The sequence below is a fragment of the Anguilla rostrata genome, chromosome 11 (genome assembly GCF_018555375.3).
Source record: "Anguilla rostrata isolate EN2019 chromosome 11, ASM1855537v3, whole genome shotgun sequence".
In the NCBI taxonomy this organism is placed as follows: Eukaryota; Metazoa; Chordata; class Actinopteri; order Anguilliformes; family Anguillidae; genus Anguilla; species Anguilla rostrata.
This window is the reverse complement of record NC_057943.1, coordinates 31,381,562-31,400,997: the sequence shown is the minus strand read 5'-3', so window position 1 is coordinate 31,400,997 and position 19,436 is coordinate 31,381,562. Positions and strand designations below refer to the sequence as shown.

The window sequence follows — 19,436 nt, the reverse complement described above, 5'->3', positions numbered from 1 at the left end:
GAGAGAGTGATAGGTGAAGCAGTGAAAAAAACAGAAACCACGGGTGGAAGCTGAAGTGCAGAAACCCTGGTCTCTTTCAAATCATGTATCACATGGTCTCTTTTTAATCAAATTTCATCATATCTACTAATTATGTTATATTCAAAATCAACTATGTAGTTTATAGTTAAAGGTGGTAAAATACAATGATTAATGCTGTATTAAGCTGAAAAATAATGTAAATGCTCAGCCCTTTTCATGTTGATGAAAACATAAATTGCATACAGTTGAAAACGTGACTGTGAAAATGTACTTACGTGTTTTGAAATGTTCGAGCTTCTGGAGTCTACGTTGTACCTACAGGAAAGCAGATACACAAACAGAAGTTAGCTTAAAATGTGTACCAAGGCGAGCTAACACACACACCAAAGCCTGTGCATCCCTAAATGTATTTTCTGTTAGCTTAAAAGGCAGCTTTGAGTGGATCAAATGGAAAATGAAACCAATTGAAAATTTTTGGTTGGACATACACAGTATTTGTAAATGAAGGTCATTACTGGATTCATATTCAATAGATCCAGTAATACACTTATCCTACACATTCGTTTTCACATTTTCCCATTCTTGTTGTCAAGGGGTACTAGTAAACTGAAGATAAACTAGAAGCTCCAGTGAAATAGTCATGTAAAGCAAAACAAACCTCTTCACACATGATTGACATATTTTGTGGATTTCAGTGTTCATTCATTTTGTATTTGAGAGCCAAACAAGGTTTCCTTTTATCCTTTTCATAAAATTGATACCATATTGATGCAGGAAGAAATGAAGAGAGAGAGAAACATCGATTTTCTTTTTGTCTCTCTGGTGGACTCCTGTCAAGCTTTCAAATTTGAGTACAAATTCACATCAGCTTTAATGGCATGACAAGCACTTGGTATTGCCAAAGCGAACAAAGATTAATACACAATTAACAGTGGGAATAATAGTTCAAATAAGTACCATTTTACACAGCCGTCCTATTCATTTGGACAGACAGACCAAAAGCACTTGAGGTGATAGGGAACTACAGCCTTAGCAACAGGTTGGCGCCACACCCTTCCTCCCCTCCCCTGAAACACCCGTATCTCCCTTTGTACCTAAGGCTGGGTCAGCAGGCAGAGTGTTCTATTATGTTCTGAGCATTCCATCTGTTCAACAGGAAGTTCCCTCTACCTCCTACCTAACCATCCTCCAGCTTAACTGGCTCAATCTCTCGCTCCCTCTCACATCAAGCAATGTGTGCTGTGCGTTCTGGTGCAATAAGCCCACTGTGCATCACCCAGGGGGCTGCGCATTGGTGGCGGCTGAGTTTCCACCAGAACTGTGAAGCACATTGAGATCATGATATGAAAAAAGCAATATATTAGTGTTATTATTAGCTAGCCTGCACTACAGTACAGTAGACCTCCTCAAGCCATGTGTCAGTCCGTATGCTGTACACAGGGATACTGCCTAACCTGCTCTACAGTACAGTACATCTCCTCTACGCAGATATCTGACTTACACTGCACACAGGAATGTTGGCTAACCTACTCTACAGTAACAGCACTCCTCAATCTCCTCAATAGATGAGGAGTTTCATTGATACACTTAAGCTGCCATAGGACTGGGACCTGTTGTGGTTTTCAAATCCTGTCAGTGCAATAAAGCACAATATTTATTGACTTGTTTTGTTCTTAGCAGCTTACGTTTTCTTTTTATCAGGGCAAAAATGGAAAGAGAAAGAGGTTTTTCTAAAAAATAAAAAATATTTCATGAACAGCAATACTATCTTGCTGTTCCTGAACGTTTCTCTCCCTGTTCTCTTTTCTCGCTAATAAAACTTCCTTGGTTTGGTCATAAGACCCCTCTAAGTCGTTTCTCAGTAGAAATGCTTTTTTTCCTGTTCGACAAAGCAGTGTCCCACTCTATTCAGATCAGCTAGTTATTCTACTTTGTCAGAAGGGATTTCACTCTCCCACGCACATTCGTCATGGATTTCTGAACAAGGGAAAGTACGCAAGCACAGGTTCTTTTTTTTGCCTTGCTTTAAAGGGGAGCGTTGACCTTGCCAACACCTGTTTCCAGTAAACTTTTCTTAGACTTTGCGAAGTCACTGAGCGAGAACAATTAAACCCAGCAATGCTTGCTTTCGAGAATTAATTAGGAAAGCTTTCCTTGTCCAGGCATGACGGCTTTGTTTCGCAGTGTGAGGGCAATTTTTTTTAAAGGGTAATGTTGAATGAAACAGTAATTCAAATCTAATTTTACTTCACATTATGCTCTGAAGAAAGGAAAGTTCCAGCATGCATCGCACAAAAGAAAAATCCCAGCAATAATGCACATAAAATGCAAATATAGGGGATCAGTGCAACAGTGCACATTATAGCAAATATAGTGGACAAACAAAAGTGGACATTACAGCAAATGCAACTGTCCTTTATTGCTGCGTTGTGTTTTCCTGATTGAAGTGATGGCATTTAGCCATGAACAGCCAGCAGATATTGTCATGTACTTGTTGAGCTAGCACACAGGGTAGAATGATAAGGCATGCATCACACATGGCTTGCTGTACAATCGCGATAGCTAACATCTGGTACGTAATTCAAAGATATAACAAAAAACATGCACAACAAAATCACATAACTTCTCACATAGGTTCCGGAATGTACTGTTATATCAATAAATCTAAATCTAAGGAACACCAGGATACACTGCTTACTATAATCCAGGACATTTTAGTTTTAATCCATGTAGTTTTAATGGTAAATGGGCTGCATTTATATAGTGCTTTTATCCAAAGCGCTTTACAATTGATGCCTTGCATTCACCAGAGCAATTAGGGGTTAGGTGTCTTGCTCAGGGACACTTCAACATGCCCAGGGCGGGGGATCGAACCGGCAACCCTCCGACTGCCAGACAAGCGCTCTTACTTCCTGTGCCACGTCGCCCCTATGGTAATGGTTTCATACATGTGATCTCACAGTATAAAATGTAATAAAATTACTTTAAAAAACTCAAATGTATAAAATACCCTTAAATACAAGCTGAGAGTGTGCATTTTAACCGCATGTGAGTTGTTTGATTACAAATCTAATATTGTCCAGTAGCCAAATTGAGCCAAATCAGGAAAAAATATGTCTTTGTTCCAAACGTAATGAAGCTCACTGTATATAGAACAGATGAATTAAAAATATAATCATGCTTCTGGAGATTGTGTCTCACAAGTAACTTACATAGCTAATGCACTTCTCTCTCTCTCTCTGTCTCTATCTCTCTCAATGTTTCTATCTCTCTCTCTCTCTCTCTGTCTGTCTCTCTCTCTCTTTCTCTCTCAGTCTCCCTCTCTCTCTCTCCCTCTCTCTCAGTCTCCCTCTCCCTCTCTCTCTCTCTCTCTCCATTACTGTGTAATATTCTGCACCTCTCTCCCTCCTGTAATCTCCCACCTCCTCTCCAGAACAGGGGAAGCTGCCTCTAATGTTCTCAGATCAAATTACTTTCTGCCTTAGTGAAAATGTGGGTGCTCCACGGCAGAGCAGCACTGACCTGAAATTGCATGCACTGCTTTAAAATTTACGTGCAAAATGGCCGCACCGCCCTTCTAGAAATTCTCCCCGCGTCGTGTCCGCTGGCCGACATGCAGCTGAACTACATGGCAGTGTTTTATTTATCTGTGCGAGTTTCTGAAACACGCTGGTTTAATCATTACCACTTTGAAAACTTTCCTCCCCTACTGTAAAAGCTTTCCTACAGAAAACACAGTGCTGCAATCGAGAGAGAACTGGACGCCGTCTAAATCAACATGGCGTCGCTGTGCCAACACTACACTCAGGGAAGGACATCTGGGGAAGATGGATCTGAAATACTTCATCTAATACTATATAACTAATACTGCATGAAAGGAGGGAGACTCCTCCAAACCTCTGCTAACAGCAACCACACACAAGAGTGTGTGGTTGCTGTACACTGTAACATTTCTCTCTTATTTCCTTCAGTTGTATTACCCCAGCATGAATTATATTACATTACATTTAATTGGCAGACGCTCTCATCCAGAGTGACATACAATAAGTGCATATCAAAGATCACAAGAACAGCCCCAAGACACAGGTCTTATAATGTATAATACTCATTATGTAACAGTTATCCATAGTCATTAGCATAATGTCCAAGCATAGGCTAGGTCAGAAAGTTATGGTAAGTCAAACTAGGAGGCATGACGACGAGCTATCAAGCTAATGATACAAGTGTAATATAAGCTCTGTACAGAGATACAAGTGTAACATGATAGTGCTAACAAGTAATAAGAGCGATCCTAGATTGAGAGTGCCCTGCAGAGTAATGATAGTTAGTCCAGGTACAGTCGGAAGAGATGCGTCTTCAGACCATGGCAGAAGATGGGCAATGACTGAGTGGTTCGTAGAGGAATGGGGAGTTTGTTCTGCCACTGGGGAGCTAGGATGGAGAAGCTCTGTGATTGGGACGAGCGAGAACCATTCACCCAGATAGCAGGGAGTGCAAGTCGCAGCAGGTCAAGCTGGCATGTAGAGATGTAGGGTTGGAAAACAGAACATATTATCATAACACAGACACACACACACACACACGTGCGTGAACACACACACACACAGACATGTACCAACACACACAAACAAATACACACGCGCACACACAGGCACATTCCCTCACACAGACTCAATGTTAAAGGAAGCGCTGCTTATGATCTCTGATGATACTGCATTACAGAACGGAAGGACGGAGCGGCACTTGCTCCGAGCCACAGAAAGCACCACAAGCCGAACAGGAAAGAAAGCCGCGCAGAGAAAACAGGTCGATAGATATTGACTGAAACGCGCGACTCATTCAGCCCAGTTAGCGCAGAACAGGGAGAATGTCAAGGATGAGCCTTTCAGATCAGGAAAATGGACTTGAGCTAACCAGACCAAACAAAGAAACAACGATCTAAAAAGTCATCTCAGCTTCCCTCCGCCAATAATGACACTGAGCTACAGGCTCAAGATGTATCAGATAGATACATTTAAAGCTACATTTATCATGGTAATAGAGCATCTTCAATACATGACAATTTACGACAATACATGTATATATTACTGTTGCAAACAGAAAAATCAGCCGAAATAGGCAATCCTATCCGAGGCTGTGGACTGTGTTACACCCATGCCCACAGTAAGCTGAGCCAGGTCAGGACAAAGGCTAGGGTGCATGTGCCAGCAATACTTCTCTCAAACACTCTTCCTCACTTCGAATTTTTTCAGGTGTGATATATTTTGTCAATAATAGAAATCATAAGTTAAAAATAACTACATAAATTTCAATAAAAAAGGATGACTTAAATATGTAATGCATACATTACATCTAATTACATCAAAGGACTAAATTCGCATAAAACAATTGTTTTCTCCATCTTTTTTTCTGTCCTGCTTAATATCAGGTTGACAAACGCAGTTCTCATTGCGATGCCGTTATCTGGGTGCTGACTGAGTACTCAAATCAGAGCACCTCAAGTTTTGTGTTGCAGACTAATGAAATGCCTCTGGCATTTCCAATTTCCATATTTACCAAGTCAATGTGCTGTAAAGCTGTGTAGTATAATGGGGTGGAGCTTGGGTAAGTAAAGATCTAAAGATCATAGGTTCAATACCCGGGTTGGACTCTGCTGTTGTATCTTTGGGCAAGGTACTTAACCTGCATTGCTTCAGTATCCAGGTGTTTAAATGGAGGCAATGTAAATGCTGTGTAAAAAGTTGTGTAAGTCGCTCTGGATAAGAGCATCTGCTAAATGCCTGCAATGTAATGTAACGTAAAATATATAGGAGCACCCCAAAAATATAGGAAAACAAAGTATAGTCTTCAGAGTTCTAACTCTGACACAATAATGAACAATCAACACATTTACATTTCAGCATTTTGCAGATTCTTGAATTCAAAGATTTTTATAGCTGGATATTTTTTAGCAATTTAGGTACAGTAAGTGCCTTGCTGAAGAGTACAACAGCAGTGGCTTGGCTAGGAATCAAATTCACAGCCCTGCAGTTACAAGCCTGGTTCCCCCTGACCCCCACCCTACACTACCACCACCCTACACCACCGCCCGTGCACTTCTCCGACCACCATCTCAGCTGCGCCCAGTCAGTCGGCGTCTGCTCGAAGCGGAGCCAAACTAGATATTTCTCTCCACGTTTAAACTGCAGTTTTAAAGAGTGTTAACAGCATTTATAATTTACAGCCCCGTCACACACCATTTTCCATATTATTCTCTCTCTGTCACACACACACACACACAGGCTATAGAGAGAAAAATACAACCTTTTTTTTTTTTTTTTTACAAATTACTTACTATGAAAGATTTATAATTACAGAACAACCTCAAAACTCATTACTGAGGTAATACAAGTTCCATTGCTTTAAACTGGACTATTATTGTGCGGGGGGGGGGGGGGGTACATAAAAATGCTATCAGTATAAAAGAAAATGTAATGAATATATGATGAAGGTAAAAAGAAAACCGTAAGAGAGATGGGCTTCAGAGGAGAAAAGAGAGAACAGTTCTAGGTCAGGTGGAAAAAAGAACCAAACTCCTCAGGGTGTCAGATGTTCAACACTAGAGCCTCATCTAACGTCGAACAGGAAAAATGAGTGCTTACCTCCAACAGTAGTCTTAAAACAGGCCTGTCAAACTCTGTGGAGCTGTATGGAGCGTTCCCCAAACCTCTTGATTTTTTACATTAATCAATTAAATCATTTATACTATTTGACCTCTGTCCCCATTTCCACAAGCGATAAAATCTTGTGTTGCTTGAGCTGCTGCCCATCCACAGTGCACCAAGGACCTATTTTGAAAGGGTGTACAGGGAAAGACGGGAACCAGACATTTAAACCATTTCAAATGGTCTGAGTAGAGAAAGGGGAAAACTAAAGGAGCAGTGCTTCGCACCAACACCCTAGGCTAACCTCCCCCCCCTCACTCCCATCTTTGCAGTCATTTTAATGTATTCTCCTAACTCCAAAAATATAAATTACATTACATTACAGTAAATTAGCCGATCCTAGTATCCAGAGAGACTTAACATTTCTACACAATATCCATTTATACAGCTGGCTATATACTGAAGCAATTCAGGTTCAGTGCCTTGCTCAAGGGTACAATTAATTAAAATGGTATAAAATATGGTGTATTTGTCATCGAAAGGTAAATATATCTGCCATCCCTTTATATTGGTTTCCCTTTACTTCTTTCTCTCCGCAGGTTCTCAGTCTCTCTGTTTTCTCTCTGTTTTATCTCTGAACCCTCTTTTCAGTTTGTTCATTGGTTCCCCTTTTCTCGCTTTGAAAACCACTGTACTTGTTTTTATTGCTCATAAACGCGATTTTCCCCAAAGGGGGGTGGCTTGGCCTAAACACGTGACATTCTTCACAGGAAACTGCTCAACTAACATCCTTCGATTATAGCGCATTAACATTTAAATGCGAATACTGAAGCTGGAAAAAAATTAGGCCCTCGATTCCAGAATGAAAAATTTGCCGACTGTTTCTGTGTGAAAAGACCACCAGGGCTTCATGTCAGGACAATCTTTTTCCATTTAGGATGATGTCAGCACTAGACCAGCTCATGTACACAACACAACCGTGGCTGAGTCTTCAGGGAATATTTAAAGATTTTAAGTTGCAAATTGCATAAATATAATTGTCCAAAACACTTTCTCTGGAGCGTGTACTGAATAATAGATTGGGAACGTATTTGTGATGAGGCTACATTATTAACTTACAGTATAGCTACCAGCACTTGGAAATTGAGTTTATTACTTATTTATTGTGCTTGATATGTTTCCTATAGTCTCGCATAAATTAGCGAAATAATGAAAGACCACTGTGTGTGTGTGTGTGTGTGTGTGTGTGTGTGTGTGTGTGTGAGTGTGTGAGCGTGCCTGTGTTTGTGTGTACATGTGTGTGTGTGTGTGAATGCGTGCGCGTGTTTGTGTGTGTAAAAAGAAATTTAAATGTAAGGAATGTTAAATGTTTGCTACTCTTTGCATCTTGTAAAAACTCTAAAACACAACCTTTCTCCACTCTCTGTATATGTGTCAGAGTTCTCTCACCCACAGTGTGTAACAGCAGTTCTTTCTGATCCAATTCCTTTGAGCAGTTCAGTTCACAATTCACTCTGGATTTTTACAGGTAGTTATGGTTACAAAATATTGGTTGAATAAATGCTAGAACATACTTTCACAGTTCTATCCGCATAGAATAGCTTATCAGGAATAATAGTAGAAGCACAGATCTGTAGGATATCTAGTTTTAGATTGTCACTTTTGAGAAACAGATGATGTAATTTTACTGGGCAAACTTGCTCTGTGTGATCATAGGAATGTACCAGTTTGCTCTCTATCTGTCCCCCTTGCCCTCCGCGAACATCAAATCCTTGGGCAGTTAGGGTCACCAGAAGGTTTTCTGTTTACAAACCTGGGGTGTCTGTAGTTGTGTCTCCTTTGAAAGTGTATTACTTTATTACCTGAGGACAAGGACATCCAAACTAAGGACTCAGAGCCCCAGCTGGCTAAAGAATGCCCATCAAGGAAAAGCTTCCTTTTAGGTGTGAATGCAATCAGTGACATTTAATAGAGATCACTGATTGAAAATATTAATGCCAATATAGATATCACCTCTGTGCTGAAAGCAGAAACAAACTTCCGTATTTCTCTAAAGAAATATTCAGTAGCTGAGCTGGATTACCTCCTAGCATATTTATGTTACAATGTTCCTCTTAGTAATTTTAATTCACTAACCCATTCTATAAAACCTGAGACTTGCACATAATGTTGATATGTTTTCTACTTGGTTATTTGAATACTGTGTATCGTAACTATATGTTTATTTTATATGTTAAGTTTCAATATTGTGTCTTATTTTTGCTAGTATGTGGCAGGGCACCTCAGAAAAAGAGACCTGGGTCCCAGTAGGGCTTCCTTGCATAAATAAAGTTTAAATAAAATAAAATAATAATAATTACCAAATTAAATTAATATATTTTATATGTTGGATGAGTGAGATGTTTTAGCTGTTGATACACTTTGTTCGGTTATCTTTGTCGAACGTTTAAACAAGGTTGTTAACGCTTAAAACGTCTGGATTCAGAACATAAAAACATTTTACTCATTCCTCACTGCCTGAGATTTAAGCCCAAGTTTTAGCAGGGATAGATAATCTGGAAGAATTGAAAGTGAATTCAGCCTTGAAGGTAGAAATAAATTTTTCTCATCATAATTGTTCTGTATGACCATGAAAGTGCATTTTATTTTCTTAAAAATTGAAGATCGAAATGCAAACTTAGTCATACTTGAAATATTTAGGCGTAATGGTCACGAATTTATTGTCACCTTTAGTCAGGCTGATTGTGAAAAGATTAGATGCATACACAGAAAATGTGCTTGACCGGACGCAAATTAAGTTTCCTAGGCCTTTTGGAATCAACCTGAACGAAACCCAGATAATTACGCACGCTGTCCATTACCCAACTCTGACCGCACTCGACCCAAGGACCGCATCTGCCACACCAGCTGGAATCAAACAACTCTGCCATCTGCATCCCAAACACGGGTATGCTATGAAAGCCACACCAGCTGTATCCGGGTGCCCGAGTGGCTCGGTCAGTAAAGGAACATAAGCCTAGCCCTTTAGCCAAGACCTGCCAAGTATGTGCTCGAGCCTTCCCAGCGTGCAAGAGTCTGTCAGCCAGCCGTCTGTGCCTGCCATCGATCCTCCGCTGTTTTTTTTTCCAGGAAAATGGGCGCTACGGCAGTCGGCTAGCAGCTGTTCGCCAGCTATTTAATGCACTTTTAACAGCTTGACAGTCTCACCGCTAACACTGTACGCCTTGCTGGCAGGGATGCCAAATTTGAAGATTTCTTAAAAGTCATAAATACACAAGCAATTGTCCTTCAACTGTTATAGTTGAATGGGTTTAGCAGAGAAATCTGGGCCTGCATTCATATAGCTCCCAGAATAAGAGCACTGATCTAGGGTCAGTCTTGTCTTTTTGCTCGCAATGGATAAGGTTAGGTTTTGACAGCGCAAACCTGATCCTTTATCAGCCCTGGCCTCTAGTCCATGGCTTATTTAAAACTCTGTATCCCTGGGGTAAGTTTTTCATAGCAGGCTACCTTCGGCACCGGCAGAGGGGCACAGTCAGAAACGACCCGAGCAGCGCCCGCACCCTCATACTGATAATACACAGCACAACTAAGAATCCATCCCTGCCGCACCTGCCATGTTCTCTGTTCTCGTCGGGGAGCCATCATTTTAAATCTAAAAATAATACTATTTTATTTCCACTTTAAATGACGGCGAGGGCGCACGCAGCGAGGGGGAAAGCAATTTCTCAGGCGTAGACACACCGAAGCCCTCTCGCACTAATTATAACCACACACACACACACACACACACACACACAAACGCAGACACACACACACCCAGCGTCATGCCACGCTAGCCCACCACCCGGGGAGCGATCCTTCTTTAATTCAAAGAAGATTTAATATCACTCCGTCATTAAACGACAGCGGCGGCGAGCGCCGGGGAGAGAGAGAGAGACGGAGCTCCTCCGGTATTCGCGCGGCGAGTTTCCGAAGCCGCGCATCGCATTCCTGTCGCGCGCGCCGTGCGGAGAGGCCCTAATGGCCTTAGCGCGCGATGGCGTCGCGCGCGGACAGTGACGAATGCCCCGGTAACGGTGTCTAAATGACCATACGTGACCCGGGTCGACAACGAACGACGCTGAGCCGGTGCGCGAGAGGGGGGACTCGTGAACCAGGCAGGAGCACACACCGCCCCGGCTGGGAAATCATTTTGGGAGCCTTGACCATGCCAGTTAACCTAAAGCGCTGAGCAAATATGCTGTATAATCCACTCCAGATAAGGGTTCCCTTACAAAAAATTGCACATGCTGCAATTTATCGTGAAAATCTAGACTTTAGAAAAAAAAAAATATATATACATATATATATTATTTTACAGTAATGTAGTTTTTTATAATGCACTGAAAAAATTTTTTTATTATGCATACATTTCATCATATATTGTTAATTCCTGCAATGTCCGTTCTGGTTCAATGAATACGTTTAGTTTTCATGAGGGAACACGCAAAAGCAATTTATCTCAGCAGGCCCCCTTTTTCTAATTCCTCTTTCATTCCATTCATCAATCTGCACACAAACCCAATCTTCTGCGGGCTTCTTGCATGCGTCTCATGTTAGGAATACCACACTAGACAGGGACACCGTGACTAAAGCTCACTAATGGGGTCCCGCGCTTTACCCATTAATTATACCGCAGAGTTGCGGGTCCTCAGCGCGGTATCGATCCGTCAGGGCTGCTGAGTGGCAGAATGTAATGATGAAGCGTTCGCTCTGTTGGCGGCGATATCAGTGTGGAACGATAAAGAACCGCGCGCGGTTCACCCCCCCGCTCTGCTCCGGGCCCTGAATGGTCCTCAGGGCTGGTCCCGGGCGCAGGGGTAAGGAGCAGAACCGGAGGAGACCGGACTAACGGCGGTCCCAGTCCCGCTGGGGGACGTGATGGAAGTACAGCGCTGTCGATCAGGTCCGCACACTGGGGACCGCGAGGGTGCTTCACGTCGAAAGTTCCATTTCCAGGCTGTTGAACTCAGGAAGAGTTCAGGTGGAAGCAGGTGTTCATGAGTATTCATTAGCATGGCGGCTGTCAATACCATCGGTTCCGAGGCTAATCACAGTGGATGTGTGAAGAATCATTGTAGTGGACCGTTACCAGCCCAGCTTGGGTGTGTGTGTGTGTGTGTGTGTGTATGTGTGTGAGAGAGAGAGAGACAGAGTGAGTGAAAGAGAAGGGAAAAAGTGACAGAGGGAACAAAGGAGCAAGGTAGAGAGTGAAGAAGGGATGAAAACAGTGAAAGAAAAAGGATGGGGTGGGAATAGAGACAGAAAGAGGTAGAGAGTAAGAAAGAAAATAACTTCTCATTTTAACTGCAGCTCTCCAGAGGATGTGCAACCTATCGGTTTCATCTCATGGAAAAGATTTTAGTAATTCCTAAAGTACAGGACTTAAGTGTGCGTGTGCGTGTGTGTGTGTGCGTTTGTGTGTGCATACATGTGTGTATGTACACATGTATGTTTGTACGTATGTGTGTGTGTGCAGGGGCTTCTCTGGTGGAACTATATGCCCAGATGCCCAGAGTTTTTATTTTCTTACTGGAGTGGAAGAAAACATCAAACTCTCAGAGCAGAACAGGCAAGAGCAAACGCACACAGAGAGAGGGGAGGAGGGTGCAGCCGGGCGTCACTCACACATCAAAGCGCAGATTCTGCTTCTCCTCAAAGAAGAAGTCCAGCACAAACTTGCGCACAAAGTCCGGGTTCAGCGTGTTGTCGATCACCTCCGTCCTGCCAAACTACAGTTGGGAAACGGAAGAAACACAGACAGACACAGAGAGAAAAAGAGAGAGAATTAGGGGAGGAGAAAGATACGGAGAAAACAAAGAGGAACACTTCAACGATCCGCGTTCATCGGCGCTAACGTGGCTATTGCTGCCTGTAACCCCCGGCTCACAGCAGGGTTGACCCCCTGAGGCGGACAGCGAGTGGAAAAGAGCTCGGTGGTCCTGAGCACGTATCGACCAGGTCCCAAATTCCCCTCTCTCTCCTGAAATAAGGCCCTGAGCCCCCATGGGCCAGATGGGCCCAGGGTAAGCTCTGACAGCAGAGAGTAATGAGGTATTGATCGCGGTGCTGCTTCACTGCCCAGCCCGTGGCCTCAGTGTCTAGCATGCATGATCCCTCCAATCAGCCGTGACTTCCAGCCCATTATTGGCCCTTTGTAGGGGAATTTGGGGGATCCAACTTGCACTATGGACCACAGACGTGGTGTAGGGTTAGGTATCCCCATTTTTTGTGGAGGGGTGGGGGACACTCTTTAAATAAAAAAATTATGAACTTTTAAGTTTGTTGCCAGAGGGGAGAGAAAAGTATTATTAAAATTATTTTTATCAAGATACTGCAACGCTTCACAAATGGACCAAGTACTGCCACTTTCAAATACTGACAGAGGGTGAATGAGTTCCCATATCTGTCCAGATTTGACATTGTTGGAGTTGATGATTGCCATAGTGATGCCACAGGTGGCTCCTGTCTTTCAATGTAAGAGTTTTCTCTGCATCCGTTTCTCACAGCAAAGTCTGACTTGCTACAATGACCTTCCTTTCCTGTCTCACTGCTCACTCCAGTTAGTAGTGCCACCCCCCCGATGAGTATGGCTTGGTCTCAGCAGCACCAGTAAACCCCCCCCCCCCCCCCCAGCGAGTACCGTCTGTGAAATCACAAATGAGGGATCACCTCCACAGACCCCACCCCAGCACCCCACCACTCAGGACAGAGGAATGATTCCTGCTTCACAAATGTCATGGATATTTCTTTTGTGTTCTTTGAATAATTCCAGTCCTGAAGATGAAAACTCTGTGTTGCAAATATTCTGATATCAGCCTTCTACTGCACACCTGTGTGTAGTTAAGCACTTTCTCCAGTCTTTTACCCCTATACTGGATACACCTGGAGGTCCAATTAAACCAATTACACAACGACGACTCAGAATTAAATTATCCATGAAAATTCTATTTGGTTGAATCCACCAGAAATGCATTGTAGAAGGATACCTAAGATTTGAAAATGTTCCCATTAAGTACTCAGCTCAAGACTACAAGGCAGTGTTCCGCCAGGCAATCAAACCAGCAGCTACTGCACTACAAGCCTCACCAATGGTGATACGCTTATGACAACACGTGAAACAACGACAGATATAAAAACACAATAAACGATGTGTCTGCTACCAAAATTCAGTTTCATGTTAATCTCACAGGATCTAAACAAAGATATAATTTCTGAAACAATTACAAGCAGGTATGGGTAATCATTTTTTAAACTGATAATGACACATTTTATTAGTTTAGTAGTAGACAATGTAACAGCACACAATGAGCAGTGGTGTAGTGGCAGTATTACTGTGATGAGAGTAATGGAGTTTTCACAACACTAGAAGTAGAAGACTTAGTAGCATGAGTTGGAGTAGTAGTAAGGGGTGGTAGTAACAGTATTGTTAAAATAGCAGCAGTTGTAGTTGTGTAAGCATATATAAGCTAATATGTGTCCATTTCTATCAGTACCAACACATCAAACAGTAAAACATGTGTCATGGTTACACCATGAGCAGAGCCAGATTATTTCCCTCCGTAAATGACATCGATTGACCATTCTTCCCATTTTCACATAACTCGCTTGTCAAACCACAGGCCGGTCTGGTTGCCCGATCTTAGTCATGAGAAGCATGCATTGTTAGTCCAAAATAAGTAGGTTAGCCTCCACACCGCCTCCCACAGAGATCCGCACAGCGTGCGGCTCGGCACTCTGGAGAAGGGCTAATGAACACGCTCTGGTCGCTACGGAGACGGGGGGAGGGGCTTTTTACCCACCTGGAACTCCAGATCGTAATTAGCAATTAGACGGCGAAGCTCTCGAACAGATATTTTTTCCTCCACTTTGGAGAACGCCGCATCGTGCTATGCTTTCTTTTTTTTACTGAAACGGCGCAACAGAGTCCGAGTCGAGCTTCCTGAGACTGCCAGTTTTAAACGTGCCGTTACCACTTTTCACGTGACTGAAAAGCCGGCTTTTCTCTGGAAAGGTTCACCATGCCATCACTTCAACGGCAGCCCTGCTCAAAGTGTTAATGTTATGAGGTATTAGGTTTTTCCAACATCAGAATGAAAAGGATAATCCTGCATTGTCATTTAGAAACTTCACACTGAGCTGGCAACTCCAGAAAGTTGTAGGTTAGAATACCAGGTGGGGCACTGCAGTTTGTGCACATGGGTAAGATATTGAGCCTGAATTGCCTCAGCAAAATAACCAGCTTTATAAATGAATCTTATGTAAAATAACTAATACATAAAAAATAAAATGTGAAGTGATGAAAGACTGAAAGTGATGAATAAAACTGCTAAATGCTTAAAATCTAAATATAGTGTAAAATGTATGTGGGCGTCTGGGTGAAATTTGACCATTTGACCATCATCCCACGCGGATGATGATTTTATTTAAAGTATGCATGTGATGGCATCCTATATTATACTTCACATGTATGTACATTCATGTATTCCCTTGTATTAACTTTTTCACTCTGTTTCCCCCTTTTTTTACTTTTCTCCAACTCTTAGAGTACTATCATTTCTCAGTAGAAAACCAGATAATAGCCAAAATACCCAACAAACGTTTATGTGCAATCTTCCTCCCCCTTTCATTGTCTCTGTGAGTCTCGATCCCTGCTGTCATTCCCTACACAATCAAATGCTGAATAGCTATCTGCTTTCAAACACCCCCCTTGCTAAACACCTATCCCAGCATCTGTAAGCAAACCCAGGCACGTAGTGATACTCCCTGGGACCTAACGGATTAGGCAAGAGCCTGCCACAAATAGTTCACATTCTTTCAGCTACCATAGATCGACATTGCCATCTTTTGCATGTCGAAGGTAACGACGGCCTCTCATTGTCCACTATGAAATAGCTAAAGTAAGATTTTTGGGTGGTAAATTAATGTAGCTTTGAAATATATTGCCACCATGGTTATCATTGTTGACAAAATAATACTATAATAAGCCTATGATTGCACATTTAAAAATTATATTTGCATTTATTTTAAAACATGTTTTTGACATTTCAACTAGCTTTAACCAGGAGTAAGCAGTCTTGGTATGCACTTGATTGGTAGGCCAAGACAAGTAGAGATACAGTATGTAAAAATTATTTTCATATCTAACATATTTCCATAACTAATGATCTTTATAATTTCCATCAAAAAATCTGGACAATTAGTTTAAATATTTGTGAGCCTGGCATTTTTTGAGCGTGCCCGCTTAATCAGAGGGCACGCTCAGTTAGGGGCGCCCCAGTCGGTAGATTATGTACCTTTCACTCGATTTAAACTGGCCCTTTCTGGCAGGAGGCTACCAACCTGTCGCTCTGACGCAGTGGCGACAAGTGGCAATAGCAAAACAAGCGCATATGACATAAAAATAAGCTCATGAATGCACTCTCAGGAAAAAAGGTAAGAAAATGTGCCTGTAAAGGTACACATGCTAACCTCTGGGGTCGAAACATTTACGTGGACAAAATTATACCCTTTGCCAGCAATACATAATCAGACACTGATCTGATGGGTGCCCAGGGGAAGCCATAGCCACCCAGCACTGAACCAGCCCACCCCAGTGCCACACCACTTGCCATCACATTTTCAGAGCATAAATAAAAAATTTTGAGGTGGAACCATATGTAAAGTCGCAGCATAATCAGAACGAGATGATAATGCCAGTTTAAATTTGGTTCAATTCATATCACAGGAATTGTCATATCGTTCTGTCATGTTGACGCTAAACGCATTTTTTTTTTTGCTAACCAGCTTGATTGCTAGGCGAGTATCTATTAATTACTCCATGAATGTATTAATTTAGGGAAAGTAGTGGGTGTTTGTAGGTATAACTGTTATTTTTGTGGTTTATCTAGCAAGCCATGCAGGAAAATACAAGCTAGCCAACGTTTTTCATTCAGCAGACATAGTATAGTGCATTCTAAAATTCCCCATCTGTGTATTTTAAGTGGTCAGTCTAGATAAGCGAAGTCCCTGGACTTGGATAATTTTGTTGATCGCATCACTAGAAACCACAACAATCACAGAATACAGCTGTTGTAAGGAACTGGAACATCACTGATTCATTCTAATTCATTCATTGAAAATGAGTCCAAATCAAAATGAAGAAATAAAATGCACTATGTAAACAACTGTCTGTATTTCGTATACCTGTATACATAGGCATGCCATGAGATGTGTATAGTGGTTCATGAATCCAAATCCAAATGAATTCAACTGGTAAAAATTGTATTTTTTAATACAATACATTTCTTTATTGGGCTATTATGATTCATTTTCCAAAAAAAGCAATGCATTCAGAATTTTGAAATTGGGCACCTCTTGGTCTGGGGCTGTTTTCATGGTTTGGGCTCGCCCCTTTGTTCCAGTGAAGGTAAATGTTAGATCTACAGCATACAATCACATTCTATACGATTCTGTGCTTCCCCAACTGTTTGGGAAAGGCCCTTTCCTGTTTCAGCATGACAATGCCCCAGGGCACACATCAAGGTCCATATAGAAATGGTTTTTGTCAAGAACGGTGTGGAAGAATTGGACTGGCCTGCCCAGTGCCCTGACCTCAACCCCATCCAACACCTTTGGGATCAATTGGAAAGCCAACTGTGAGCCAGGCCTATTATCGCCCAATCACTGCCTCATCTCACTAATGCTCTTCTGGCTGAATGGAAGAAAATCCCTGCAGTAATGCTCCAACATATAGTATAAAGCCTTCCCAGAAGAGTGGAGGTTGCTACAACAGCAAAGGGTGGATCACCTCCATATTATTGCCCATAATTTAGAATAAAATGCCGGATGTCAGGTGTCCACACACTTTTGGCCATATAGTGTACATTGCTTATGGATAGCCCCTTATTTTCAGAATACAATTCTTGTAAGCTAATTGTAGAGGTTTACATTTTTCAAGAAAATAAATACAAATTGAATTCTATATGTACACAGTTGTCTGTCTTTTGTAATAAATCATTTTAATGGCTAAATGTCATTATGGCTCACTTTCAAATGTTTTTTTAAAATACTTATTGATTATAAGGTTGACCTTCTCATTAAAGGGGACTTCTTTGAACGATCTATTTGTCTAACTGTCTGTATTCCTGAAGATACAGCAACAGAGAAGGAGCTTATTATGCAGTTAACAAGGAACCTGAACATCTGCTTTCATGGCGCTTGTAATACTCAGCCATAGTATAAGCTTATTCTTATCACTGTATCTTCGGGGATTGAAAAAACACATGGAATATTTGACACGCAGAATATTATGTTGTCTATTCCACCACAGCCTGAATTGATGGACTGGGTTTGTAAGGATGTGTTTATATTTGATATATGTTTGAATAGATGGGTGGCACTGCCTGGTCCTTTGTGTACCAAATATTGTAGTTATGTGCTGTAGGTGCCTAAAATAGCACATTTTTTAATAGATGGACACGTTTTTACGTTCATATTTCTGTGCCACCTACAGGTCCCATCCCGACCTCCCCATTGAAAATGTCCTGGCTCTGCCACTGCACATAATTCATTTGTATCTTTTTTGCCTACAAAAGCTACTTTTTGCTACCAAAATAGAACATTAATGTACTTACAGGGTACATTTAGGAAATTTCTTCCCTAAAGAACAAAAATGTACCTCCAGTGCACCTTTATTTCAGAGGTACAATACAATTTCAAAATGTATTATAACGAAAAGCTTTTGCAGACCCAAGAAAATTGTTTAACTGTTTAATTTTTTTCCATCAAGAAATCACAAAATGCCAAGTTTTTGTGCTCAACCCCTCTTTTAAATAATATAAAAATTAATTCATGAGTCAAGGTTATTTCTGCTTTTTTTGTTGGAAAAATGTTCAAATTTCATTTTCATGAAATCATATTGTTAGGTTTTAACAAAGACTGACCTAACATTAGTGAACCAGACACATTTCTGATACTTGCTCATTCATTATTTCATTAATCCAAAACCTCAAACTAATCAAACCAGCTGGTAAATAAACCAGCTTAAACCGAAAGTAGACCAATCCTTTACATAACCGCACTGAAAATCACATTCCCCAAATGAGGTAATTTATTAAAACGCTAACAAAATGTGCGTCGTAGTACGACATAAGCTAACTTTATCTCATACTACTATATTAGCTAACCTTACCTCATGGATGCACCAAAAGAATGACGAGAGGTAGGCCTACAGCTAAGGCTACTGTCTCCTCATCCATGACGTGAGTTCATCTAATTCCATTCAGTACCACTGCTGCGCTGAGGGAAAAGGATCCGTGCTGAAAGCCCTCACTGCCGGTATGGATTTCACCGGACCTCACTTTCGCACCAGATAGCGAGAGCACGCCGACAGTGTTCCACGTGTAAAATTACGACAGTTGCGTGGACCTATGTGACTGTGTTTTTGTCCATACCTCGCTGCTTGCTTAAAAAATAGCTTAACTACTTTTAAAAAACAATTAGCTTACAAGTAGTTGAGTATGTTGTCTGGCTTGCATTAGTATGCCAGACAGCATTTACTTTGCTTCACAAATTGTTTTACAAACTTCTTTATTTTGCTAATTGCAGGGGTCTGCTGATTTTCAATCAATCCACGCGTAAATCTTACACATCCAAAGTATGGTTATACACTCCCGTCCTCAAAGTTCTAACTCCCCATCCACTGCTACAAACTCCCCATTCATCACTGGCATTGCAGATCTATCAGGG

At 41.6% G+C, this 19,436-nt stretch overlaps 1 protein-coding gene across 2 annotated transcripts in view; it reads right to left on the bottom strand.

Moving 5' to 3' along the window:
* Positions 1-19,436, bottom strand: part of LOC135234603 (copine-9) — a 112,402-nt gene that overhangs the window by 66,957 nt on the left and 26,009 nt on the right. Inside the window, exons 4-5 of one of the 2 annotated variants that reach the window (XM_064299381.1) lie at positions 12,336-12,439; positions 297-336 (exon numbers count right to left, since the gene is read on the bottom strand). In XM_064299381.1, the coding sequence (XP_064155451.1) occupies positions 297-336; positions 12,336-12,439 (144 nt within the window). Of the gene's footprint in view, positions 1-296; positions 337-3,543; positions 6,019-12,335; positions 12,440-19,436 lie in introns of those variants that run through there. The other variant, XM_064299380.1, reaches the window with a different exon arrangement.